This window comes from Equus przewalskii, unplaced genomic scaffold (genome assembly GCF_037783145.1).
Source record: "Equus przewalskii isolate Varuska unplaced genomic scaffold, EquPr2 ChrUn-9, whole genome shotgun sequence".
NCBI classification, from domain to species: domain Eukaryota; kingdom Metazoa; phylum Chordata; class Mammalia; order Perissodactyla; family Equidae; genus Equus; species Equus przewalskii.
In genome coordinates, this window is record NW_027228757.1 from 620,526 (window position 1) to 647,053 (window position 26,528).

Genomic DNA, 26,528 nt, shown 5'->3' on the forward strand with positions numbered 1-26,528 from the left:
TACATTTTGTTTAAAATTTAAATAGCTATATGTGGCTAGTAGTTATTGTATTAGATAGCAGAGGTCTGGATTCTGGAACTTTATTTTTTTCAGTTTTATTGAGATGTAACTGACATACAGCCCTGGATAAGTTTAAGGTATACAGCATAATGACTTGACATACGTGTACTGGAAAATGATTACCACAGTAAGTTTAGTTGTTATCCACAGATTCTAGAATATTTGTTAAATGCTGAGCTGAGATTAGGGGCTGGGAGCTGTGGAAGATAGTGGAGGGGCGCTGACTAGCATTGGGCAGTACCCTGTTCGCTGCCACGGCCGAGGCCGAGCTTGAAGACAGGACCGCCTTCCTCCCTAGTACAGTGGGGAAGCTCTAAAAGGGTTTAAGCAGGAAAATAACACTGGTAAATTTGCGTTTTAGTAAGATCGCTGCACTGTGTTGTGGCCAGTTTCCACCCGTGGGTCCTTAGCTTGATTGCAGTTTTTCCTTTGAACCAGCCATGTCCAGTGTCTTGTCTGGTTTATGTCTCGTTTTGTTTTTCTTTCTCTTTCTTCCTCCTTTCCTGCGTCGCTCTCTCCTGGGCCCCACGCTTTCTTCTTCCTTGATGTCCTTCTCTCTCTGATCCAAAGATCAGCCAGTAAAAAGCAGTCTCACCTGTCCAGGTAAGAGGGGTGCCAGGGTGAGGGGGAAAGGAGACCCCCCTCTTTTAAGTTTGTTATTTGTTTATATTGTATTATATGTATTATTTGAAGAGATAGCACCTTCACATGATTCACAATTTAACGGGTACCAATGAGAATATAATGAAAAGTTTCCAGCTCCATCCCTGTGCCCGAGGCACCCAGTTCCTTCCTCAGAGGAAGGTGTACGTATCTTTTGTCCCCTTCCAGAGGTATTTTATGCCTATGTAAACAAAGATATAAACATATCTAAACAAATAATTTTCTCCTCTCCTTACCCACTTTTTTCCTGTCCACATAATTCTGCCTCTTGCTTTTTTCCCTCAACAACATGTTTTAGAGACCATTCTTTATGCTATATAGAGAGCCTCCTCATTCTTATACATGGCTGAATCCTGTGTCATTATATTGATATTCTGCGATCTATGTAATCAGTCACCCATTGTGAACATTTAGATTATTTACAATGTTTTGCCACTGCACACAGTGCTTCCATGAATAACCTTCTACATAGTCGTTTGCCACAGACATGAATAGGAGACGCCCCCCTCGGAGGGGCAACAACTATTGATTAGGAACCAGCCACTAGTACATTTTTCTAGAAAGGAGAGGCATAACAATGATTTGAGCTTCTCCTGCTCCTGCAGGGGTCTTATTAAAGAGAAGACTAAGTGATAAATCTGGTTTGGTCATCTGTGGTCCCTAAAGGTTTTAGGGTCTTAATAGTTTCTAAGCAAGGTGCCTCAGGCTGGCTATAGGAATGAGGCTGAACATGGGGTTGGAAACTGCCACCAAACAGACCAGATTCCTGTTCTCCCGTGGTACCCACAAGATAAATGGAATTTTCAGAGGCTTGGACCATTGCTGTACCCCTCCTTTCTAGAAAAGTGTACAAGTTGCCAGTTACCTAACTGGTTAGTACCAAATGCCCAGTGGCCCTTCTGGAAATGCTGTTTTGGAGAGGGACAAAGAGATGAAGCTAAAGTGGGGCAGACATATCTGCTACAGCCACCGCAGTCCTCTGCTGTGTTCATGCAGACCTGTGTGTTTCTGACCCACCGCGTCCTTGCCCTCCAGTCTCCCCTTCCTTTGCAAATCATCGCCTGAAACTAACTAGCTATTTGTTTTTTCCTGTCTTTTTCTTGCATTCATTTTCTCTGCTGCTCCGTTCTGTTCCATCAGCCCCATTGCAGCCTGGTAAGACCCAACAAGCATGTATATTTGTGCACATCCTGTTCTTGCTATTGTCTCTTTGTCTCCTGACTCCAGGAAGGGCTATTTCCCTTTACACCTTGCTGGGTATTAAAGAGATCATGCTTGCCCTGCCAGCCTAGGATTCCAGAGAGGTGGTGTTGCGAGTGGTGTAGACATGGCTAATCTCCCACCAGATTAAGCGGGTTACAGGATGACAGAGTTGGTCTCTCCTTACCCAAGACTCAGGGCCCATTTTGACAGAGCTTGCTTCCACTGGAAGGCTGGCCCTTCCCTGCCCAGCTCATCGATGTGCTTTTCTTACTCCTTCTCCAGGTTAAATAGCCTGTCTTTGGGAGATTCGGCACCTGAACGCAAGTCCCCTTCCCACCACCGCCAATCCTCTGACACCTCTGAGACCACAGGTAACCTCTTCTTGGCACATTAACACACGGACAAAGGCAGTACACCCTTACAGACAGATCTGTATACCCCAGATGTAAAACAACTTAGCCTTTGTCCTAAGCTCATTGTGTGTGCGAGGCATTGTGTTATGTGTTTTACATAAATTGCCTCATTTAGTCCTCATATAGTCCTTATATTTCAGTGCACTGAAACCAGTTGGGTTCTAACTCTAGAACTCAGGCTTTACCTATTACAGGAAGCAGTCAGGCCTGTCCGCACACATGCGTGATGTCTGGTGCACACCCGCAGGGAGGGGGCAGTTGGGTGTTACAGCCTCTCTTTCTTTTTTTCTGCCTTCTGTGCATGGATGTGCATGTGAAGAAAAGGGTTCTCTCTTGTCACTTAACCTTCCCTGGATTTAGCAAGGGACCAGCTGTGAGTCACCCACATGAGTTTCCAGCTCTGCAGAGTCAACAGGCCTTGCTGTCCCACCTGCTGTAGTCATTGGACATGATTTGACGGAAGACTTCCAGTCTCTCTAGGGCTCAGTCCTGGGGCTGCTGCTCTGTGAAGTTAGTCTTCAGCCTGGACACGGCCACGCCCCTTCTTTGGCCAGTAACACCCAGACACACCTGAAGAGCTGGACGTGCACAGAGACACACGTCTCAGCATCTCAGAGGAGGGTAGTTTCTTGTGTGGAATACAGAGTAGTTCCAGGTTTTTGTGGTCACCGAGGGAGGCATGTCTTTGTGATAGCATGTGGACAGCTAGGTCTGGGAAATCTGTTAGTCTACAAAGGCTTTCCGGACGAAGAAACACACTGGGCCTTTCCCGGGTTGCTCTTGGCTTGTATGCACTATGCTGCTGGTGGCAGTGCCTGCCTAACCCCCTTCTTTCTCCTTCTCACCTCTGACCTCTCACCAGGTCTTGTTCAACGCTGTGTCATCATCCAAAAGGACCAGCATGGCTTCGGCTTCACAGTCAGTGGGGATCGCATTGTTCTGGTGCAGTCTGTGCGGCCTGGTGAGTGTGGCAGCCCTCCTGCCTGCAGTGGGCAGTTCTCACAAGGCAACCATGGATGTGACAGCACTGCGTGACTCAAAGAACATGCTCGTGCTTTCTCAGGAGGCCTGAATGAATACTCTAGAACTCGTTCTCCATGAGCGTCTGGGAAAGTCTCCACAAGGCTAGGCCACTAGGCAGAATTTCTAGGGATCCCACTTCATGCTTGCTTCCCTATTGGGAAGTGTAAAAAGAGCAGAAGAGCCCTCGGGTCATCAGGCAAATGCCTGCCTGCCCTGCAGAGGAGCCCCTCACACTAGGTCAGAAGATGCCGTGGAGGAATCGAAGACCTGTGTTCTTCATACTTACCTTCACATCACGTTGCTCGGTGCACAGACAGTCACTGTTCTGAGTGGGTTGCAGTTAAGATGGGCACACTGGTCCAATACAATTAACTTTAAGTAATAAATTACCGAGAGATAAATGATGTGTGTTGGACAGAATTTGTATTTGGGTAGTTCGAGGCATAGTCGTTTCCCTTCTCTTCAGTTTGGGAAGCTTTCTTAGAAGAAGTAGGATTTCAGGAATAGGTTGAAAGATGGAAAAGAAAAACACGTTGACAGGATAGGAATTTGGTGGGAAGAGGGTAAAGAGTGGGAGGTTATCGTAAGCAAATCAATCAAGTGACCAATTATGTATAAAAGATCTTCGAATATTTCAAAGCGCTGTCATGTGCCAGCTGGTAGATCGTGGTTGGTGAGCAGCCCAGGCTGAGGAAGACAATCAGGAAGGAGCTGGAGGGGCGAGAGGATAAAGCAGGTATCCCTGGCAGGAGTGAATCCAGTGTGACGAGTGGGCTTGGGCGTGGTGACACGGAGGAGCACCACCAGGCTTGGCTTGAAGAAGACGACAAGGAACGGGCTGGGGAGCAGGCTCACGTCTCACACTAAAGTACAGTGCAAAATGGGAAGGAAAATAGACTTGAAGTAATTTTGGAGAAAGATCTGGGATTTGTTTACAGGAAAGGTGGAAAGAGAAGGTCAAACTTATGACCAAAATGAGGTCTATGGATCTTGTAAGGATATGAATAATTATAGCTTCTTATGTTTGGGAGGTAGCTTTTATCAGAGAGGAGTTTGTTTTGCATATCCTCAGGTAGGGCTCTGAAAAGATACTTTCATTCTTTGCTTCCTTTATGCTCTCAGGGTTCCTGGACGTGATGACAGAGCTAGCGGGGCTGGCAGTAACTTGTACTTTGCTCCTCTGTCTGTTTGATGCAGAAAGTGTGGGGCTCCCCTCTGGGGACGTGTGAGTTCAGCACTTTTTCAGTTTTTCCTCCTCTTAGGCCTGAGCAGAGTCAAACCCAGAGAGGAAAGAACAAAAGGATAGCTTGCAGTAAAATAAGAGTTTTGGAAAATGTGTGTATGTATGTATATTTTGGGGAGAAGAGAGGAAGAGCCTTCATTTGGATTGGCATTGAAATTGCAAGAGTGACAAAGTAGCTGTTATTGTCTTTTCCAGATACTAATTTCTCTAGTTCACTGTTTCTCAAAGCGTAGTCTGTGCTCAGCCTGCGCCTGAATCAGCGAGGCCCTAGGATGATTGAAATCCACGTTCCTGGGCCCAACCCCAGAAGTACTGAATCACTTTCTGGCAAGGGGGCCAAGGAATATGCTTTTTAACAAATTCTCCTGGTAATTTTCCTGCTTACTAAAGTCTAAGTTCTGCTCCAATCCCCTTACTCTGAAGAGTGTAATTTTTTTTTAATCACTAAGTTATCAGAAGTGACCTCATGAGTTTCATACATTCAGGCAAGATTGCTCTTTTCTCTCCGCCTTTAGTTTCTAGATGGCAGTATAAGAGAGAGTTTCAAGGTGTTTGCAAGTACTCTTCCATAAATAGCACACTTTACATGAGGGTTGTCTTGCGTCCCAATATTGAAAAGCCAAATTGGAGTGTAGTCATCACTGTAATTTCTCTTTTTAGACTAGAAGCATCGAGATGTGCTTTGTGGGAGTTTTGTTTTGATCAGATGAGTACAACTTACAGACTTAATGATCATCTTGGGGCAAATTTACAAAAAGCATGATTTCTATGCTTCTCATTAACTTGTTTCATCTTTAGTATTTCTTATGCTTCCTGGGTATAATTTAAACTAGGACTCTAAGTCGTTTAAAACTGCATGGGGGTCAAAACCACGGCAGTCTCCAGTTGAGTGACAACCTGAAAAAGTTGAGAGCGCGTTCAGAGCTCCTCTCAGTCAGTCATATTCAGAAGCCCTTAATCTGGCCCATTTTAAAGGGAGAAACTGTAAATAGTCTAAAGCAATTTTTTAGCAGAAAATAAAACAGTTGTCATTATCATCTTTAATGATAGGAGCCCCCAGAATATCTTTATGAACCACAATTTCAAAACTCTTGTTTTAATCCTTTTCTCCATCTTCCTCCTCCTAACTATTATTATTTAACAATTATATTTATAGAGTAAACTCATTCTTCCTGCTGGATAATAAGAAATAACCCTTATTTGACCTCAGAACACATGTAAACACATTCAAATGAAGCACATCCACTCTTCCCGGAGCCTGGCTGCCTCTCTCCTGCCTCGGCTTGGCTATCAGAAGTCTGGCATCTGAGCTAGGTAGAGGAAGGAGCAAGAGATGTGACCTTATATAGTCCACTCTAGCTTAAAGGTAGTTGTGTCACTGGAGCAGAATAGGATGTACACCCAGCATTTGAGATACTTAACACAGAGAGGTGAGGAGAAATTGTGGGGGGAGGTGATCTGACAGGGACTTTGGCGTGGACTCAGCGACCTCTGGGAAAGGTTGATGGGCTCTGCTGACCAGGCCTTCTCCTTACAGGAGGTGCAGCCATGAAAGCCGGTGTGAAAGAGGGCGACCGGATCATCAAAGTGAGTGACCTTCCCTCTCCGCCCCCCAGGAGGGTGTGCAGGGTCACTGTGGCCTTGGCCCGTCCTGCACACTTCTGTTTTGATACCAGCTGTCAGCTGGCCACTGAGTTAGGGGGTCATACCATGAGAGGGAGCACAGTAGTATAATGCGACAGAGTGGGGATGCAGATAGCTGGGTTCCATATCCTAGGCCTTTCTTGATGGCTAACCAAGCTTCTGTAACTAGTTTTGTTATCCCTTTTCACAAAAAAAGATTAAGAAGGAGAGATTGAGACTAGTGAAGGATCCAACGCCTTTGGATTCTCAGGTTGATATTTTATCCTCTGTACAGTGCTGACTCGAGGTCCTTTCCAGTTCTTAGCTACTGTAATCTGCCCTGTTCATTCAGTGCTTTCTTCTGCAGTAGAGAGTCCTAGAAGCATTAAGGAAACCCTCGATGAGGGGACTCCTTAGTCCTCTAGTGAGGAGGAAGCACACTAGGTCGGTTGACATGTATACAGGCTGATGGTTGGAAAAGTATATACCAAAAATAAATAAAGTCATTAATTAATGAATAAATTAATGAACAAACACTAAATGAGTGAATGAATGCCCAGTCAAATGAACGGAGCTACAAGTCTTATCCCTGAAAACTTAGAAGCCAGCTAGGGAGACAGAACACATGGGACATGTGAACAGGAACAAATTCATAACATGAATTTGAGTAAACAAGTGACTAGAGGTGGCTAAAGAACATTGGAAAATGGCTTCCTAAAAGAGCGGCATTTTGAACTTGTAGAAGGATCCCCTAGGTTTCCGTCACCGTTCCTCAGTATCGTTTGTCCTCAACAGGTGAATGGCACCATGGTGACCAACAGCTCACACCTGGAGGTGGTGAAGCTTATCAAATGTGAGTAGGAGAGAGCTGACAACAAAAGAAAGTAGGGGAGCAGATGGCCTGGGAGGGAGAGGGAAAGAGCAGGTCTGTTGACCCAGGAGTCTTCCTTTGTAGATGTGGGAGGCTGCCGAAGTCACGTCTTTAGTCTTCACATGGAATGATCCACTTAGACTACCACAGTTCCCTATTGTCATTTCAAGTGGAGACACTGTTAGTCTCTCCTCAGACGTCTTTATTGTCACGCTCATCTTTGTACTCCCGTTTAGACCATATCCTACTAAGACCAGGTCTCCCTCAAACACCGTTCACTCGCTACTTAATTTAGCGAGATAAAGGAGGAAACCAGACTGATCGGGCAGTCCCTTGGGAGTGTTTCAAGGTGTCTGTGGGTGGAATTTCGATTGAGGTCCCTGCATGAAGAAAGGGAAGGAGGAAGGGGTATTGTGTTGATGCAGGGTAGGTGAGCAGGAATTAGAGAATGGCAGGGGGGCATTAAAAGTGAGGGGAACCTTATCTCCAGAATTAATGTTTAATGAAAGGAGAAGGATGAACCTCCTCCTTTGTAGCTTGAATGTCTGCCGTGCAGAACAATACTACTTGAGCAAGCCTCTCTCTGTCTGTCTTCCTCCAGCTGGTGCATATGTTGCACTGACCCTCCTAGGCTCTTCACCCGCATCCATTGGTGTCTCTGCGCTCCAGCAGGATCCAGCCCCAGCAGGAGCTCCCCGAGTCACCCCTGTGATTCCACCACCACCACCTCCTCCACCTCTGCCACCTCCACAGCGCATCACAGGACCCAAACCTCTGCAGGTAATGGTCCTCCTGCTCCTCTCCTCACTCTGCTGTCCCTTTGAAGAGGAAAGCAAGTTAAATTGAATGGCACGCTGGTAAGCAGAGACAAGCCAAAAAGATACGTGAAGACCAAAAAGTTGAACAGAACGAGGGCTGCATTAAAGGGATTGTTGCATGCCTTAGTGTCCTCCTTCCATATAAATGCATGTGCAGGTTTCTCAGACAGCAACGTGCAGTGTGTTTCCTAAGTGTGTGGAAGATTCTAAAGCCCTTTGAGACTTCTTCTCCCCATGGGGAGAGAGTGCACACCTCCAGCGTAAGTCACCAGAGGCATCTGCTGAAGACTGATTCTAATCATTGTGACAAGAGTGTGGAGTAAGTCAAGGAGTAGGGGAGAGGCTTCCTGGAGAATAAGGCTATTTGGAAGAACAAAATGTGGAGCCCAGTCTGTAGGAGGGGAGAGTCAGGAGAGAAAGGATGAAAACAAGTAGGGAGAGAACCCAAAGACCAGGGAAAGCCTGTGTGAGGAGTTAAAAGAGGACAAGGTGCAGATAGGAATAGGGAACAGGATCTTCTGGTTGGAAAGAAGACTGAGCCAGCAAGTCCTGGGAGACTTTAGAGAGCAATTTGATACCAGAGGTGATTACAGTCAAGATTTCTATGAAGTTCAGGAGTAAAATAAAAATAAGATTTTATGTTTACTGAATTCCAGCAAGGTGCTGAGTGTTATACAAAACACACAGCTCAGCCTGCTCTCATAGGCTTCCTTGCCCAAGCATCGGCCGAAAATAGAAGAAAATAAAGCTATGGAGCTGATCCCCAACTCTCACTTCTGTCATGTTTTCCATTCTTAGGATCCCGAATTTCAAAAACATGCCACCCAGATCCTTAGGAACATGCTGAGGCAGGAGGAAAAGGAGCTACAGGTAAGGTCCCTGCTGAGGGTAGACCAGCCATGGCCTCAACGAAATAAGACTTTATCAGAGCATCTTCCCGTGTGTACAACTTCATTTACAGGCCACATCCTAGCACAGTCAAACCTTAAAAAGTAAAACTTCAGGACCACTAAAGAATTGTCATAGGCCAGTGGAATCGTTAAAGCTGAATTTGGCCGATAGAGTGAAGAGGGTCATAGAGCTCATGGGCAATAGAGTAGAATAGTGAATACACAGACCAAATACAAACAGAGTGATGGAACAGGTAGAATGAAATGAGGGAACGTCAGAACTGAGGAAATCAAAGTCCGTTGGAATTGATCTTGGAGGGTTCCAGGGAAGGGAAGGGTAAGACGGAAGGAAGGCGCGGTGGTAGGTGAATGTCGGGCCAGGCTGATAGAGGTGCAAGGCACTGTTGGTACAAGGAGTGAAGAGAGGTTTCCAGACCTAGGGAATGATGCGCATAGAGAACAAGAAGAAGATTAATTTAACTGGAGTGGAATAACCAGATTCCTGTAATAGCTGTGGCTTACAGTGAGCTCCTCACTCCTTCATTTCAATTCAGCAAGTCTCTATAAGTGCCCACTGTATGTAAAGCGTTGTTTCAGTTCCTATGGTAAACAGAGATGAAAAAGATTAGACAATTCTTGCCCTCAACATGTTTAAGATCGAATGGGGGAAATTCATATTACAATAGGAAAGAGAGTGGGAGGAACAAACAGTTTGCAATAAGAGAACAAAGAAGAGAGCAATTAATTAATAATGGGAAATGTAGGGGAAAACTTCACAGGGAGAACAGTATTTCAGCTAGGCTTTGAAGAGTGGGACTTCTGTAGGCAAAAGCAGTGGAAGAGGGAATGCTAATGAATGGATAGCAGAGGCCAAAGGCACAGAGATCTGAAAATGCACTCATTATTTAACAAGCATTGAGTTCCTAGGTACTGGGAATTGTGTGCTAGGTACTGTGTGTGTGTTGCAGGGGAGGAGGGGGGCCGCAGTGCTGGGGCAACAAGTGGAATGGTTGCAAAGATGAATGAGAGACGAACCGTTCCTTGAAGCAGTCGGTAATCCAGTAGGATATCAGTGGATGAGTGAAGACATAGTTACAGTACATTATAATAAGTGCTGATACTTATGTATTGACACATGTCATAGAATTACCAAGACAGTGTAGTACCGGTGTAAAGATAGACCTATAGATCAGTAGAGTAGAATTCAGAGTCCAGAAATTAACCCGTACATCTGTGGTCACTTGATTTTCAATAAAGGTGCCAAGACACTTCAGTGGAGAAAGAATAGTCTTTTCAACAAATGGTGCTGGAACAAGTGGATACCTACATGCAAAGAATGAATTTGGACCCTTACCTCACATAATAAAATTTAGCTCAAAGTGGATCAGACTTAAATGTAAGACCCAAAACTACTTTTAAAAACTATAAAGCTCTTAGAAGAAAACATAGGTGTAAATCTTCATGACCTTGGATTAGGCAGTGGTTTCTTAGGACACCAAAAGCACAACCAAAAAGAAATAATAAATTGAACTTCATCAAAGTTAAAAACTTTTGTGCATCAAAGGACACTATCAAGAAAGTAAAAAGACAATCCCCAGAATGGGAGAAAATATTTGCAACTCATATATTTGATGATCTAGTACCAGGATATATAAAGAATTCTTAAAACTCAACAATGAAAAGACAACCCGATTTAAAAATTGGCAAAGGATTTGAATAGACAGTCCTCTAAAGAAGGCACACAAATGGCCAATACACCCATGAAAAGATGCTCAATATCATTAGTCATTAGGGAGATGCTAAACAAAACTGCAATGAGATACTACTTCACCCCCACTAGGATGGCTAGGGCCAAAATAGCAGTTGTCAGTGAGAATGTGGAAAAATCGGAGAAATACTTTTGTATATTTTGTCTGTATTCACTATCCTAATTTATTCCCACCGTTGAGGGTGAGAATGTGAAATAGTGCAGCCACTGTGGAAAACAGTTTGGTAGTTCTTCGACATATTAAGCATAGAGAAACACAGAGATGTAATCCATCAGTCCCACTCCTGGGTATACACCCGAGAGAACTGAAAACATGTTCACACAAAAACCTGTACCTGAGTGTTCGTAACAGCATTTTTCATAATAGCCGAAAGGTGGAAGCAACCCAAATGTCCATCAGCTGGTGACTAGGTAAACAAAATGTAGTATAGCCACAATTTAATATTATTCCACCATAAATAGGAGTGAAGGACATGGAAGAACCCTGAAAACATTGTACTAAGTGAAAGAAGCCAGACACACAAAAGGCCACATGTTGTATGATTCCATTTATAAGGAAGTCCAGAATAGGTAAATCCATAGAGACAGTAAATTAGTGGTTGCCAGGGGTGGAAGAAGGGAGAGATTGGGAGGGACCAGTTTTTTGGGGTGGTGGGGGCAGGTAGGTGATGGGAATGTTTTGGAATTAAGTAGTGGGAATGGTTTACAGCTCTGAATATATAAAGACCACTGAACTGTACACTGTAAATGGTGACGTTTATATTACGTGAATTATATGTCAGTAGTAATTTTTAAAATATTTTGGTAAATGCCATGGAAGCCCAAAACAAGGAATAATTAATTATGCAATGATCAGAAAAGGCTTCATGAGGTGACATTTGAGTTGGGTTCAGTCTGTTTCACTCTGGAAAGTGCTTTGGGCCTTGAATGCCATGATAAGTTTGGAGTTTATTGTGAAGAGAGTGGGAATTGATCAGAGGATTTTAGTAGGGAGTGATCATATTTTCAAATCAGCGTTCTCTAGAGAAGTGTGGTGAGTGGACTGACACGAGGAGACCATGCAGGAGGCTGTAGCAAGATGTGAGAAATGACGACAGATTTAACAGGAACAGCAGGAGTAAGAACAGAAAGACGGAGATGGCGATGGGAGGCATCTCAGAGATCACATCAGCAGAACCTAGCACCTGGAAAGGGAAGGGAAGGGAGAAGAAAGAATAAGTGATAGCCCCAAGTTTAAGTGCCTGGACAGATGGTGATGCCATTGATGGAGTGAGACAGGAAAAGAGCAGGGTTTAGGGGAAAGAAATGAAGGTCAGCTTCCGGTTCACTGAGTTTAAGGTGCCCATGGGACATCAAGATAGAAAGACATCCGCTAGGCATGGAGATAGGGCTGAACCTCAGGAGAAAAGGTATCCTCAGCCTAAAGGTGGTGTTGAAATTGGCACTGGAGGATCCCACCACGGCACTAGCGCGGGGAGAAGACGAGAGCGCTAAGGAGGGGGTTTGCTTCTACAGCACGCTGCTTCTACCTGACGTCACAGCTCTTGCTGTTGTATTTTAATTGTTTATTTGTCCTTCTCCCCTTTTGGACAGAGTTCCTTAAAGGCAAGGACCGTGCCTCTTATCTCTACATTTGTGTATTCGTCCTGTGTGCAGGCACAGGCCTGGCGTATGTCAGCTCTCGGCAGATGTTTGCAGAGCGGAGGCTGACCTCGATTGAAGAGAGGAGCAGGATAAAGCTGCAGTTGAGGTGAACGGTGTGAGGAGACCTGAGACAGTGCAGTTAGGAAGTCGCAAGAGGAGAGTGTTTTGAGGAGGAAGGTATTCACCAGAGGTCTGGAGAGTTAAGGACTAAGAAGAGACCATTGGATTTGGCAATTGGGTGATTTTGATCTTTGAAAGAGTAGCTGTCTGAGATAATGGGGAGGAACTAGGTTGTGCATGTTGAGGAGTGACAGGAAGGCAACGTGTGGGGCTCTGAGTGTGGATGCCTATTTTGTGCCATGTGGCTGTGAAAGGAAGGAGATGAGACTGAGGCAGTGGCTTGAAGAATAATCAGAGTTGATGGAAAGGGCTTTGTTGTAGTGGTTTTTGTTTTAACACAGGAAACTGGAGCATTTTTGTCAGATGAGGGAAAGGAGCCATTGGAAAGAGGAGACTTTGAAGATATGTGAACAGGGCCTAAGGAGAGCCCGAGGCCGTTGAAGGTGTTAACCTTGTAGAAGATGTAGACATAGTTTCTCTTCTGGGGCAGGGGAGACTGGCGGCAGATGTTTTGAAGTGGAGGAAAGTTGGGAACGTTCTTAGCAGATGATGTCACCAGCTGAGGTTAAGGGAAGGGTCGGGGCTTGACAGGCGTGGGGAAGATGAGACAGGAAGTGTGAGGAGTTTGTGAAAAAGGTGGTCAGGTAGCAGTGAGGCCCCAGTGAACTTAGAGAATCTGTACACCCAACGTCTTTATTTAATTATTTAGCCAGGCAGCTTTATTTAGCGCTTCCTTTTGTAGTAAAATAATAACCGCTGTCGTGTATTCAATCATGTAATTATGCACCAGACATTCTGCTAAGCACTTTACATGCATAATCTCATTCACATCTTTCAGCCGTCCCAGGAGGCAGGTACTGTCATCTCTGTTTTATTGATGAGGACATATTAAAGCTTGCCCAGGTCTACAGAGCTAGTAAGTGGAGGTGCCAGAATTCAGAGCCAGGCCTCCCTGACTGCAAAGCCCAAGCTCTAAACACGTGTGCAGTGCTCTGCCATGTGCTGCAGGGAGGGCTGGAGCATCAGGTGGCGGGGCTGGGGAGAGGGATGCTGGCCTCCCTCATCCGCGCTTCTTCCTATCATCTGTGGTTCTCACTATGTGTAAGTTTCCTCTTGGGCACTTTTTTGTGCTGGTTTGGACGGTCACTTAAACGTCTGACACTTGAGTAGTCAGTAGTCAAGAAAGACCTCACCTAGGATGTGTTCCTTCAGCCAGGCCTTGATGTGGTCAGAATAGGACAGGCGTTCGTGTCGTGTCTTCTCTCTCCAGTGGCCTCATGTGTTCTGTTCTCACCATTTATACCTTTTTCTTCTCCTAAATGATGGTGAAATAACGAGCATCTACTAGAAGGGCAGAGATCTCTTCTCTCTCCTCTTTGTTTTGGGATAACTACCTATTCTCCCCATTCTCTACTAACCACCCCTTCTGCCTTTTCCCGTCCTCCCCATCCTCCTCACCCTTCCCCAGCGTATCTGTGAGGTGTATAGCCGGAACCCCGCCAGCCTGCTGGAAGAGCAGATCGAAGGTGCCCGGCGGCGAGTCACTCAGTTACAGCTGAAGATCCAGCAGGAGACTGGTGGCTTAGTGGTGAGTGATGTAGGCACAGCTCCAGGAAGGGCGCCGTGCAGGTGGACCGGGGGTAGAGTCAGGAAGACAGCTAGGACAGAAACCTTCCTGGGTCATACAGGACCTTAGGCCGAGCTAATAAGTGCTGAGTATTTTACAAAGGAACAAAGGTCAGCAATTCTTTATTTAGCACCACAGAGGCTGGGCGCTGTCCTGACATTTGGGATGTCATCAAAAGCAAAAGCCTGTTTATTCCCTCCTACAGCTTACAGTTGCAATGGAAAGAAATAAATGTGAAATAAGTCAGACTGTTGGCTTTAGTCTCCCGATTATCCATCCCCTTCTGGGGAGTTTCCTCACAGCTGGTGTATATTCCTACACTAGGATTTTACTCAACATTCGTCTGGTAGCTTTTTCTAGTACCTGTCCCTCAGGTAATGGGTCTTCTCAAAGGACACAGGTACTTTTTAAAGTCAGCCTAAACGATCCCATCAGTTGAGGGGGATCTGTAGCAGCAGCTAACCACACTTCATGGAAAATCCCAGACAGGAGATGGTTCCTTATCTGTTCTGGTCAGGGACTTGACTGTTACTGTCCTACTTATCTCCATCAGACCTTGACTCTTTGGGTAAATAAGAAGTAACTCACCAGAAACTTTAAGCTCTCCAAGAATAATATTTACCAGAGCCAATAGAAATTATTTGAGGATTATCTACTTTCTTTTTTAGAACATCCAGATCAAAAATGTCTGGGAAACACAAGCTAATCAGATTTAAACTGTTTTACTTCCGGAAAGACTTCTCCGTGTCACATGGTTGATAGGAGCTCAGGTTCTGGACTTGGACCATCCGGATTCACATCCCAGCTCTGGTGCTCACCAGCTTTAAGACTCTTGGGCAAGTTCCGTGATCCGTGGGAGCCTCAGTGTCCTCATTTATGAAATGGAGATCAGGACAGGATCTGCCTGCTAGGGTTATGTCGGAATGAAGGCACGCCCCTCAGCACAGGGGCCAGTCCACGCTTGCTGCTGCCGCTGTTAGTGTCAGTGCACATGTACTCTGTGACGGGGCGAGTCTGAAACACACAGCCTAGGATCTGAAGGTCTGAGCGCCAACCCTGGCTTTATAGCTTACTGCTGTGTAGCTTGGGCAAGTTGCTTAAGCTCTCTGGGCTTCTGTTTTCTCGTTTATAACGTGAGAGTACTCTACCTGCCTCAGAGTTGTTGAAAGAGTAAATGAGATAGAAAAGAGCACCTTATATAAACAGTGAACCTCTGTCAACATAATACCCCCGACACTGGCTGGTCAGTCAGCTGCGGGCCAGCATCTGTCAGTCCTCTTCAAAGATGTTTAGAGGTAGACCTTTCTTATCTTCCCTCAGTCACCTGCTTGAGCCTGTGGGACTCCTTGATAGAAGGTTCTTTCTGTGTCCAACCCAACTAGGGCAGTAGAGGCTTTGAGGTCCGGGATGATCAGTCAAATGAGTTTTTAGAATCTTACTAATGGTAGAGCTCCCTTTCCACCATTAGGGGTCACCATCCTCCTCAAACTGTGCGAGTGAAGCAATAGCTCTTCTTGCTGGGCATTTTTAAGGCAGTGAAGCAGAAGAAGCCGCTAATTGTAAGCAGATATTATCTGCTGAGACTGAGGGAAGGGTTGCTTGGAGGAAGGAAACAGGAAGGAGAGATTCCCAGAATTTGCCCACCTTCCGGACCCTTCTTTTTTAGGACATACTTCCACTGTATGGGGACACCAGCCAGAGATCTTCAGAAGGTGAGTTCCCCTCACCCTTTTTCTCTGGCAGATCTCTAGTTCAGGTTTCTTATCTGCGGTTCCCTGCGCTCTGGGAAATCGAGCACTGAGAGAAAGCAGTAGCAGTGCTCGGGGAAATTGGATGCCACTTATTCAGGAGAAATGACTGTCCAGGCAGTAGCCCTGGGTGGATAAGTGCCAGGCAGATGGCAGAATGATGGTGGTCCAGACGACGGCTTGCCCATCGGCACCTGGCACTTGGGAGCTCAAGAAATGCTGTTGCAGGAGGAAATGGATGGGAACCAGAAGAGGCTTGGGGATGAGGTGAGGGCTGAGACTGGTTGGGAGGCAGAGCTGTGGAGGCTTATTTCAGGAGGCGACATGGCCTGGCCACAGGTGTAGAGCATCTGACTCGAGGGCTCACAAGATGAGAGGGCCAAAGGGAAACTGGGAAAGAAAGGAAGGTGGCAGCTTCCGCTTCCTGCTCCACACAGGCTCCCAGAATGAAGGTTCTTCCTTCCCCAGACCACAGCTCCTTCCTTACTGTGTCAACTGTTTCTTCCCAGGCCGACTCTCTCTGGATTCCCAGGAGGGGGACAGCGGCTTGGACTCTGGGACAGAACGCTTCCCTTCCCTCAGTGAGGTGAGTGCCAGCAGGGGCGAGCCCCATTGAAAACTGTGCTCGGTGTCCCTTCTCTAGGCACTGACGGCTGTGCTGCTCACCGGTGGCACCAAGGCCGCTGGCCTGTCGTCTGTGGACCTCTTCTGGAGTTCCAGTTCTGAGGATTTTAGTCACTCTGCTCTGGGTTCCAAGAAAGGGGTTTCAAATGCATCCTACATGCAAGATCGTGGAATCTGGCTTCTGTTGAAGAGGAGAGTGGAGGGAGAGGCCGTGTCATTCACTGTAGCGAGCCTTAGAGTGTAAGGGAGCAGAGATGTAAATCATCTGAAACAGTGACTTGACCAAAAACACATTTCTACCTGGCTGCAAATAACATCACCTTAGGTTGATAGAATGAACCTGGCCTAATCAGAACAGCAGGCTCTCACTTTCTTTGTCACAGATCTTTTTGTACTTGAACAGCTCATCTTTTCTGGGGTGGTCAAAGGAATTTCAGGTTTTGACCTCAAAAGTTCTCTCTTCCAAGTCTTCTCAGTTTACATATATAACTGTAGATATAAACTTGCAATATAAAAATAAGAGCGAATGGAAGAAGTAATAATGATGTTAGCAAAATATTTACTTAGCCAGGTTAATTAAATCTGTGAGTAAGTAATTTGAAACATGTTTAAAATCTAATTTTAAGTAATAGAATTTTATTTCCTTACTACTTCCTGTTCATGGGAAGATGATGAATGTATGTGAAAGGATCAGGATGTGGGAAAGACACCAAGAAGGGGGAGGGAGGTCCTAAATAATCTGCAGTTGACATTATCCCAAGGACTCAACATCTGAGAGGCAGCACAGCTTAGTGATAAAGGCTGTGTGGAGACTGGGTTGAATCCAGGGGATACCACATTACTAGCTATTGACCTTCAGCAAGTCTCGTAACCTCTCCAAGTCTTAGTCCTTGTATGAAAAGGAGGAGGAATAATAGTACCTGCATCAAAGGGCTGTTGTGAGCGTTAAATGAGGTACTACATCTTCAAGGCTTAGTATGATGCCAGCACAGAGTAAGTACTGAATTCATATGAGCTAATGAGTCTGGCTATCGCCACCAAATGCGCTGAGCCCTGAGGATCTTCTGGACGAGTTTCCTTCTCACAGAATTCTCTGTTCCTCTAGTCATTGGTGAATCGGAACTCAGTACTGTCAGACCCTGGGCTAGACAGTCCCCGGACCTCCCCTGTGATCATCGCCAGGGCGGCCCAGCACCACAGGCGGCAGGGCTCGGACGCACCCGTGCCCTCCACCAGCGACCAGGTGAGTGATCTGGAGCCGCCCTGCAGTTCTCCCTTCCCTTATTTCAGAATTGTGTTGCCAGTACGTAGCCTCGAATAGACTACACCCCTGTTTTGAGATAGATGCTTTCCTAGAGAACAAATAGTAAAGAAAGCACGTGGTATCAACAGACACAGGAAAGTAAGTGCTTCTTAAAATTCATGTGCTGCCACTATAGTGATTTTTCCTATCTCAGTTCCCGTGTGAAGAGTCAGTAAATACAGTGGCAGGAAGGGGTGTCTAAGGAGCAGAGAGCTGGTCTTTCTTTTAACGCCTATATAGAAGAGGACGTAGATGTGTTCGGTGTTTCTCCACAGTACTAATTTCCAGTTTTCTCTTTCGTTAGCAAAGTCCTTTTCTTAAACAATATATTGTTATTTGGCACCCTAATATAGCAAACAAGTAAAAGCTCAGCTACCTTGGGACCTTTCCCTATCAACCTCCCCCCACCCTCAGGGGCTCCATCCTGTAGCCCTGAGTTTCTGCAGAACCTGATTTGAAAGCCACTAATTTCAAGGGTAGAACAAGGTCCGGGGAGATTTCAGGAAGACAGGGTTGCTGAGCACAAAAAGCTTGCGAAGAGTCTGGGCTGGCAGTGGAGCGGGCTGGCGTGAGAGCCAGGGAACTGTCTGTCATTGTTCAGGCAGAAGCTGGGGCACTACCTGTTAGCAACACTGAGAAGACATCTCCTGGTTTTGTAAAACAGTGTTTCTTAAAATTCATCTGCTACACCATAATGATTTTTTTCCATGTCCTTGTACCAAATATGTTGATACTTACTATTTTTCTTTAATGCACTTTTTCAAACTTAAATTTATTTTTAAAAAGTAAATCTGCCATTACCTTAAATAAAACCGATATCACATACTATTTGATGCTCTAGTTTTACCCATAGGATAGCGTTTAGTTACTTTTAGATCTTGGAGGGGGAAAGGCAGAGAAATGGATCTAACATGTGCTAGTGCACCAGCTGCTGTGCTAGCTCCTTTAGCAAAAAATCTCATTTAGTTCTCACCATCAGGAAAGGAGGTAGGCGTTAGAAGCTTCGTTTGGTAAGGGAGACAACTGAGGCAGAGAAAGGCTAAGGGACCATTTGAGCACTCAGCCTGTTAATGCCACATCAGACTAGAACTTAGTTTTCCTGAGCCCCGGCGCAGGGGTGCTCCTCTCCTGGCACTCTCTGACTGCCCCTGCCCTGCCTCGGTAGCTCTGCAGGACCAAGTTCAGGTTGCCGACAGAGGTCGGTGCGCATCCTGTTCTAAGGGAGGTTTTCCTTTGGGTGGCTGATAGGAGCCAGCTGTGGAGTCATTGGTCTTGTAGTCCTTTTGTTCCTCCTCTGAATTTGTTCATCTTCTGAAAACTATTTAAATTGCTATTTTTGAGTGATAAGAGCAAATATAGTTCCAGTTTCTTAATAATAATCTATGTTAGTAAGAGCATGGGAAGAAACCCTAAACCAGCCATGAAACTGTCAGCAGCACGGGGAGCGAATCACAGGGAACTCTCACTTTCTGTTATCCTAATTCTGCAGCGTTTGATTGTTTTATAATAAGCATATTTGGCTTTTGTAATCCGAAAAACTGTATATTTCTAAAGACTTTAAAAAACAAACCCTCCTCCCAAACAAGCAAAAACCTAGTGCTTTCAGGTTTCACCAGAGAGCCAGGTAGAGCCAGAAGTGATCATCCAACACTCCCTGGGGATCCTGGACCCAAGGGATCCAGAGAATAGGGTGTTACAGAAGAGGAGGATGCTCAGGATGTGTCTGAGAAATACAAATACAGCATATCAGGCCTGCCTCCACAGCTTGGAGCGTGCCATTCAGTCACTCGTGCCCCACTTTTCTCGTCTATAAACGAGTGCTAGACTCCAATCTCTGAGATGCCTTCTGGGTCTCATGCATTCTGTGACTCAGTGATTCTGGGCATAGAGTCTACAAATATCCGGGAGAACAAAGAGGAGTGAGGAGTGTCAGGAAAAGCCCCTTGAGAAGGTGGGTCAGGAGGGTATCACAGGCCTGGGGAAAAAGAGGCCTGAGTAAGCTAGGTGGGTTCCAGAGAGGCCTTGTTGGGGAACCAGTGCATGTGAGGTGGAGAAGCTTTGACAAGGAACCTTCAGAAGAAAGGCTTGTCCAGTGAAGCATCTGAAAAGTTTATACAATATTAAATCTCTCGTCATATCTAATGGATGGCACAGTTAGGGTTAGGTTTGTATTAAAATTGGCATAAGGGGGAATGGAGGAAAAGCCAAGCTGAGAAGTTTGGATTTTAGAAAGGTAATGGGGATCTGTCACAGATTGTTGAGCAGGCAAGAGAAATGATGAAAACGGTGTTGGAGAAAGATCAGCTCCGTCCCCTTGTGCTCAAGGAGGTAAAGGTGGGCTCCTAGGCACTCCTCTGACAGACCACCAAGCTGCGGGTGCTTACTGGGCACACGGGAACTGTGGAATGGCACTGTGTTAGACTGGGAGGGTATGTGTTTGGGGTAGGAAGTCGCTATTTAGGAGATGAGAAAGCCCCCAACCCAACAGTCCGGCAGGAGCCCTAGGTTCTTATTTTGTTGGCTGACACTGCCTCCCTGGTCTTTTGCAAACAGGAAGAGAGTACTTCTCTCACTTCCCATCTTCATATGCCATGTGACCAGTCTGCCCTGAGTCTGCTCTGCCCCACCCAGACGCAGTTGACTTCCTGCGAGTGGAAATCATTTTTTCTGTTTTCTGAGATTTGGAGGTGGTAGTGAGATGCTAACGTTCACGAGACCTGTGTGGCTTTCCTTGTCAGTGCCGTGCCGTTTCTAAACAGACTTCAGTGAGGGGGTTGCATCGCCCGTCCTCTAACCTCTCCTCTCTACAACTTGCCTCTCTCCCGCAGGGTGTAGATCAAAGCCCAAAGCCTTTAATTATTGGCCCAGAGGAAGATTATGACCCCGGTTATTTCAACAACGAGGTAACGGTTTCCTGGTTTTCTCCTTTCATCATTCTTCTGTCGTACCAGCTGCTCTTGACTAGAGGCAGCTTGACTAGGACCAGCTGTGAGGGAGCTTGGGGAGGGAGCCACAGCTTATAAACCCTGGAAGGCGGAGAACATGGGAGCTAAGCTGAAACAGGCCGTGCTGCTGTACCCGGTCTCTGTGCCCCCCAGCCCTTCTCGTCGTTCTGCCTTCCAGAGTGACATCATATTCCAGGATCTTGAGAAACTTAAGTCGCGGCCAGCTCATCTGGGGGTTTTTCTACGTTACATCTTCTCTCAAGCTGACCCCAGTCCACTGGTAAGTCAGAAGCGTCAGTCTTGATTCAGTGCCTGCTTGTGCCTGGCAAAGAGAATCTCTGGCCTCTGTCTCTGCTTTCTAGATGTTGTAAGTCAGCTCCATGGGCACCTTCAGGCATCTCAAGGACAGAGACAAAATAGAAAAGAAGATGCACCTTAGGCAGAAGCGATTCTTCACTGCTGTCTCCATCGACAGCATAGGCAGGAGCAGGAAGAGCACGGCCAGGAAAATGTTCGTTCTTGGTCGGCTTGCAGAAAATGGTCTTTCTAGAGTTTTTTGAATGAAGATGGATACAGACTGACTGTGGGGAGTTGAGAGAATGGCTCAAGAAAGCTTGGCAGAGGGGCAAGACAATAAAGTGTCTTCCACCTGAAGGATTGTGAGGGGATGGAGGCCGGAGTGCCCTGGGGCAGGGCTCGGAGCCTGCAGCCTTACCAGTTTCTCCCATCCTGCTCAGCTGCATGCTTAGAAAGGAAGGGGGCTGAGGGAGGGAGGTTGATGTTGTGTTCTTCAGTGCAACCTTCCTGCCCGAAGCGTGGACTCCGGTTTTTTTTCTTTCTGGGGATGCCACTATGAGAAGCCAGAATCCGCATCCATTTGCTCAGCAGGTGTTCACTGAATTCCTGTGTGTAAGTCCCCAGTGCTGGGGTCTCAGAAGCATTCCTGAATGAAGACCGGGCACATCACAAAGAGAAATAAAACACGAACACTTAGACAACGCCATATAAACAAGCACAGGCACAAAATATCAAGTGTGGAGAGGCTACCGAGTTGAGGAGTGATTCTGTTGGAAGTAGGGGGAGGGGGGATTCTCTGCCGTAGGCTTCTGGAACACTCTAAGCCAGGGTTTGTCAACCTCAGCACTGACGCCTTGAGCTGTGGAATTCTTTGTTGTGGGGGCTGTCATGTGCTCTGTCGGATATGTAGCCGCATCACTGGGCTCCACTCACTAGAAGCAAGTAGCACGTCTCCAGGTGTAACCATCAAAAATGTCTCCACACACTGCCAGTTGTTCCCTGGGGGGAAGAACCACTCCTGATTGAGTGCCACGGCTCTAACCCATTTTCTCTCTCCTCCTAGCTCTTCTACTTGTGTGCAGAAGTTTATCAGCAGACAAACCCCAAGGATTCCCGAAGCTTGGGAAAAGACATCTGGAACATTTTCCTAGAGAAAAATGCGGTAAGGCGGGCAGAGATTGGATTACAATTTTACTGTCCTCTTTGGGCCACTCGGAGGTGCAGATACTCGGGCCGAATGGTGACGAGTTCTTAAAGAGAAGTCTGGGCTGAGAGATTAGGGTTCCTGGCCTCTGTTCCCAGCTCTACTGTCTCAAGCTGGATCTCCCCCTGTACCTCTTCTGTTCCACATGCAGCGAGGTAGAATGCACATGCCTCTCTGAATGTTTGGAGAAGGAGATTGCACCAAAACCTGATTACTCTGCCTGGATCAATGCCCTGGTTCCCCCACCCCTCCCTGCCTTGCCCATCCCTGGGACGAAGAAACCGAGGCCCAGAGACATCAGATGATTGAGATCAGTGAGCCAAGAGGAGATCCAGGTTTCTGAAGCTCAGCCTGACTTGCTGTTACTGCCTGAAGGCAGCCTTCAGAGGGAGGAAACCCCAGAGAACCCGGGGCAGCTGAACACTCTGCATCCAGACACGGTTCCTTCCAAGGACGTGTCAGGGATCCCGCTGGTGGCACCACGTCTGCCTGCAGAGGATAGTTCCCATCCTAGACTTTCTAATGTGATCTAACTAAACTAATTCTAAAATGGCTTTCTTCATCTGGCAGTAAGCTGCTGGAACTAATGAGATTGGGAAATAAACTGGTTTTCCTCGAGATTTTTTTATTTGCTTCCTTAAATGGGTCTTGAGTAAGGAGGTGAGAGCTGCCAGTCGTTCCCTGCGGTTGTTATGGAACCGTCCCAGTATCCTGCGGGCAGGTACCCGCAAAGCAAAAGCCAGAGCGCTGTGCTCACCAAGTTCTGGGACGTGGGCTTGTTAGTCAGTTAGTCTCCTCTTGGTGCTCGCCTTGTCCTGGGCCCTCAGGAGGCTCCAGAGGACAGAGTCCCAGTCCTTGGTGATGTAAGGCCACTTTTCCCCTGGGACTGAAGGGGAGAAGAAGTCCATCAAATAGCCTAATAAAGATTTCTCCCTTGCTGCTAGATTAACACCATCCCCTTTTTGGAATATCCCCATTCCATTCACCCTGATATCCTTGAAATAAGGGTGGAAAAACTGCATGTGCCACCCTCAGAACATAGTGCCAGCTTGCCCCGTGGCCTCAGATTCCATTTCTCAAAAACCCGAGCCTGGAATTCGGGTATACAGGTTGGAGAGAGATGAGAGGAGAGTTGGGTAGATGTAGGGAAAAGGGGAGAATGTGGTGTTCCAGAGCCCTCCTTGCCCTGAGTGGTGTCTCCCTCATACCCTGGGGTGTGTGGACCTCACCACTTCTGCCCTTGCTCTTCTGTTTTTTAGCCTCTGAGAGTGAAGCTCCCGGAGGTCTTACAGGCTGAAATTGGTAAGTTGGCTCATTGGTCAGTCTTCTCCTGGTGCCTGTGTTGTCCTGGGCCCTGAGGAAGCTCTAGAGGACAGAGGGGATGGAGTCCCCATCCTTGGGCCACTGTCCTCTAGGGGAAATTAGGGACGGTTCCTCCAGAACTCCTCCTGGTAGCTTAAGGACAGGCACAGAAGGGACAGGCCCTGCCTGGGAGCTCACTGTGCCTGGTGGAGCGTGTCACGGAAGAGGCGACTTGGTTTGGAGACCTGGGCTCATTTCTACCAACCTTCCACATGACCTTTCTGGGCCCAATTGGGTCATCTGTGCAAAGGGGAAATTGGACTCAAGGGATCCCTAAGCCTGGCTGCCCATCAGAATTCCTTGGGGAACTCTTTTAAGGACAGAAACCAGGGCCTCACTCCACCCCACCTTCAGAGTCAGGACCTCCGGCATGTTTTTGTTTTGTTTTTTTGTTTTTGTAAGTTTCTTAACTAATACTGATAGCGGCTAGTCCAGAGTGAGAGCCCAGTGCACTAGGTGGTCGCTCTGCCTGCTTCTCCTTCTCAAATCACAAGTAGGAGAGCTGAGAGGAGGGAGGCAGTATAAAGGACGTCAGCCTGAGAAGCAGGTCACAGGCAGCTTCCTAGAGGACAGAAGTTCAAAGCTGCCTTTGGAAAGGTGCTTTATGGGCACAGGCCAGAGGGTGAACAGAGTTTGCTCAAAAGCAGGGTGAGTGGGAACCAGCTGCCCCCAGGGGCTTGGCCTCGGCTAGATGTGAAGCTGGACACAGGGACAGGGGAGGCCTTCCCGTTTCTGGTGTTGGCGTTCCTGTGAAGTGCTTGCCTTTTTCAGTCCTGGGAGCAGCCCTGGACGCGTAGGAGGAGAGTGAGCCTCTCAGAGCGGTGCGCTCTGTCTGGGCAGCATCTGGACACGTCCCCTGAGAAGGGCTTTACTATTTCTTCACTTAATGGAGCGTAGAACATCCCCAAAATGTTTTGTCTTTGCCTTGGGACTTGGACTTTGGGATTCCAGTCCTGAATTCAGAAATGGCCTCGTAGGTCCAGGCCTCCGCTTCCTTTGGCTAACAGGAGGGCAGAAAGCCAGCCTCCCCTCCCGGGGCCGCAGGGACCTAAGAGGCGTTGAGACTCTCGGCAGACACGACCTCCTCCCTGACATCCCTCCCCATTTCTGTCTCTCGCGGCTCCCACCTCAGACTTGCGCCTGCGGAGCGGGGAGGACATGCGCGGCGTTCTCTGTGAAGCTCAGGAGGCGGCCTTGCCAGAGATCCAGGAGCAGATACACGACTACAGGTGGCCCAGGCCTCTGGCCCCTGTTCTCTCTCCCCTGTCCCTCTGCCTCCTCGCCCTTTTTGTTTTCCCTGTGGTGTGTGTGTATCTCTGGTTATGTGTGTATATTTGCTCACTCCTTCTGGGTATCTGTCGAGCAGTCGTGTACATTGTTTCTTTCTCCGTGTCCCTCTGACTCAGAACAAAGCGCACTCTGGGGCTGGGCAGCCTATATGGTGAAAACGACCTGCTGGACCTGGATGGGGACCCTCTCCGAGAGCGTCAGGTGGCCGAGAAGCAGCTGGCTGCCCTGGGAGATATTTTGTGAGTCTCCAGTTCCACCCTACCCCCCGAACATACTGATGTATTTTGTGGGTCTATTTCCTGACCTCTCTCCCTCTTCCACTTCTTGCCTGATTCTCCTTCCCCTGAAAGATGGAGAGAATCCCACCCTCCCACTGCGTTTCTCAGGCTGAGGGCAGTGGGGTGTTTCAAGGGAGTGCGGAGCCTGAGGCTGCCCACCGTAACTTGGTGGTGCTGACGAACCATGCGCTCTGGAAATGTGGTGAGCTTTCTGCTCCCCTTCCTCACCAGAAGTGCCATCCGTTGAGACAGGGACAACTGTGTGTGGAGCAGTTTTGTGGTAGAAAATCGAGGGGGCTCAGTTTTGGACACGTTAAATCCGAGATCTTTTTTAGACATCAAACTGATTTGGGATTTGAGTAGGCAGCTGCTTATATGAATCTGGCGTTTGATAAGAGGTCTGGGCCGGAGCTGCGACTAGATGAGATCACGCAGGGAGGGCATGTTCTTTGAAAACAATCTTCCGACCGTCAGCCAAGCCCTGGACCTCTCGGAGCCTTCGTTCCCCTGGCGGTCAGACGGCAGCAATCCCCCGACCACTCCAGGGATGGAGGCAGAACCTGAGTGAGCCTATTCTGAGGTCACAGGCACCACAGAATTACGTGAGATTGTTGACAGTACAGATGCCCCTTTTATAATGGTTTCTATTTTAAAGCAAGGAAGCCTCAGTCTCATGAAATGGAGATATAATACCTAGTCATGGGTAATTTTGAGAATTAGATGAGTTATACATGTAAATAGCTTAGAATAGTGCCTGGCCTGTGGTAAATACTCACGTTAGTTACTGTTACCATTTACCTCTTTTAAATAGGTGTCTTTGAATGAGGTCTCAAGGTATTATCTCTGTTCTCTCACCTCCTGCCTCAGCGTCAGCCTGACCCTCCTAATTTAGTTCTAGGTGGACACAGGGAGGAGCCTCTTCCTCCATAATAACTTCAGAAGCTGAAACGGTACAAGCTAGAGGCTGTCCGTGCCACTTTCCCCCTCCTTTTAGCTAGAAGGACGTCAGCATCAGCATCATCATCATCATCGCTATGTGCTAATTGAGTCCCTCGAGGGAATGAGAACCCTCACCTCCTGAGCCCCAAGCTGGCTCCAGAGCTGAGACCAAGAGTCTAAGTCTGGCCTTTTATCATACTCCTCCCTTCTCTCCGCCAACCCTCCCTTCCTCTAGGAAAGAACTTGCCCTCCTCCCAGGCTCTGCACAGGCGGACGAGCCTCTGCCTTTGCAGTCTGAGTCATCTGTTCTTTCTTTTGTTCCAGGTCCAAATACGAGGAAGACAGGAGGTGAGTGAGTCTGTGGTGTGATTTCAAGGTGGGAAGGAATGGGGTTTGGCTACTGTGCTTTCCATCTCTGCCAATCACAGGCGAGTCCCTAGCATCATAGGATCACATAGGACCATGGTCTCTCCAAGTTGAGTTCCCAGGTGTCTGTGTGACCATAACAACGGGGTCGTGAGGCCCAGGCTCCTGATCCTCAGGAATCACTGTCTGGGACATGGGTCTGCTCC

General features: G+C 47.2%; 1 protein-coding gene across 7 annotated transcripts in view; it reads left to right on the forward strand.

Moving 5' to 3' along the window:
- Positions 1 to 26,528, forward strand: part of ARHGEF11 (Rho guanine nucleotide exchange factor 11) — a 99,391-nt gene that overhangs the window by 50,520 nt on the left and 22,343 nt on the right. For 5 of the 7 annotated variants that reach the window (XM_070608552.1, XM_070608557.1, XM_070608554.1 and 2 more), the window contains exons 2-20: positions 631 to 663; positions 1,864 to 1,878; positions 2,209 to 2,297; positions 3,202 to 3,300; positions 6,143 to 6,192; positions 7,024 to 7,081; positions 7,701 to 7,879; positions 8,716 to 8,787; positions 13,808 to 13,927; positions 15,633 to 15,678; positions 16,224 to 16,300; positions 17,444 to 17,581; positions 20,470 to 20,544; positions 20,765 to 20,866; positions 21,947 to 22,045; positions 23,347 to 23,389; positions 24,582 to 24,678; positions 24,856 to 24,978; positions 26,281 to 26,304. In XM_070608552.1, the coding sequence (XP_070464653.1) occupies positions 631 to 663; positions 1,864 to 1,878; positions 2,209 to 2,297; positions 3,202 to 3,300; positions 6,143 to 6,192; positions 7,024 to 7,081; positions 7,701 to 7,879; positions 8,716 to 8,787; positions 13,808 to 13,927; positions 15,633 to 15,678; positions 16,224 to 16,300; positions 17,444 to 17,581; positions 20,470 to 20,544; positions 20,765 to 20,866; positions 21,947 to 22,045; positions 23,347 to 23,389; positions 24,582 to 24,678; positions 24,856 to 24,978; positions 26,281 to 26,304 (1,539 nt within the window). The remainder of the gene's footprint in view (positions 1 to 630; positions 664 to 1,863; positions 1,879 to 2,208; positions 2,298 to 3,201; positions 3,301 to 6,142; positions 6,193 to 7,023; positions 7,082 to 7,700; positions 7,880 to 8,715; positions 8,788 to 13,807; positions 13,928 to 15,632; positions 15,679 to 16,223; positions 16,301 to 17,443; positions 17,582 to 20,469; positions 20,545 to 20,764; positions 20,867 to 21,946; positions 22,046 to 23,346; positions 23,390 to 24,581; positions 24,679 to 24,855; positions 24,979 to 26,280; positions 26,305 to 26,528) is intronic. The other 2 variants (XM_070608558.1, XM_070608556.1) reach the window with 2 other exon arrangements.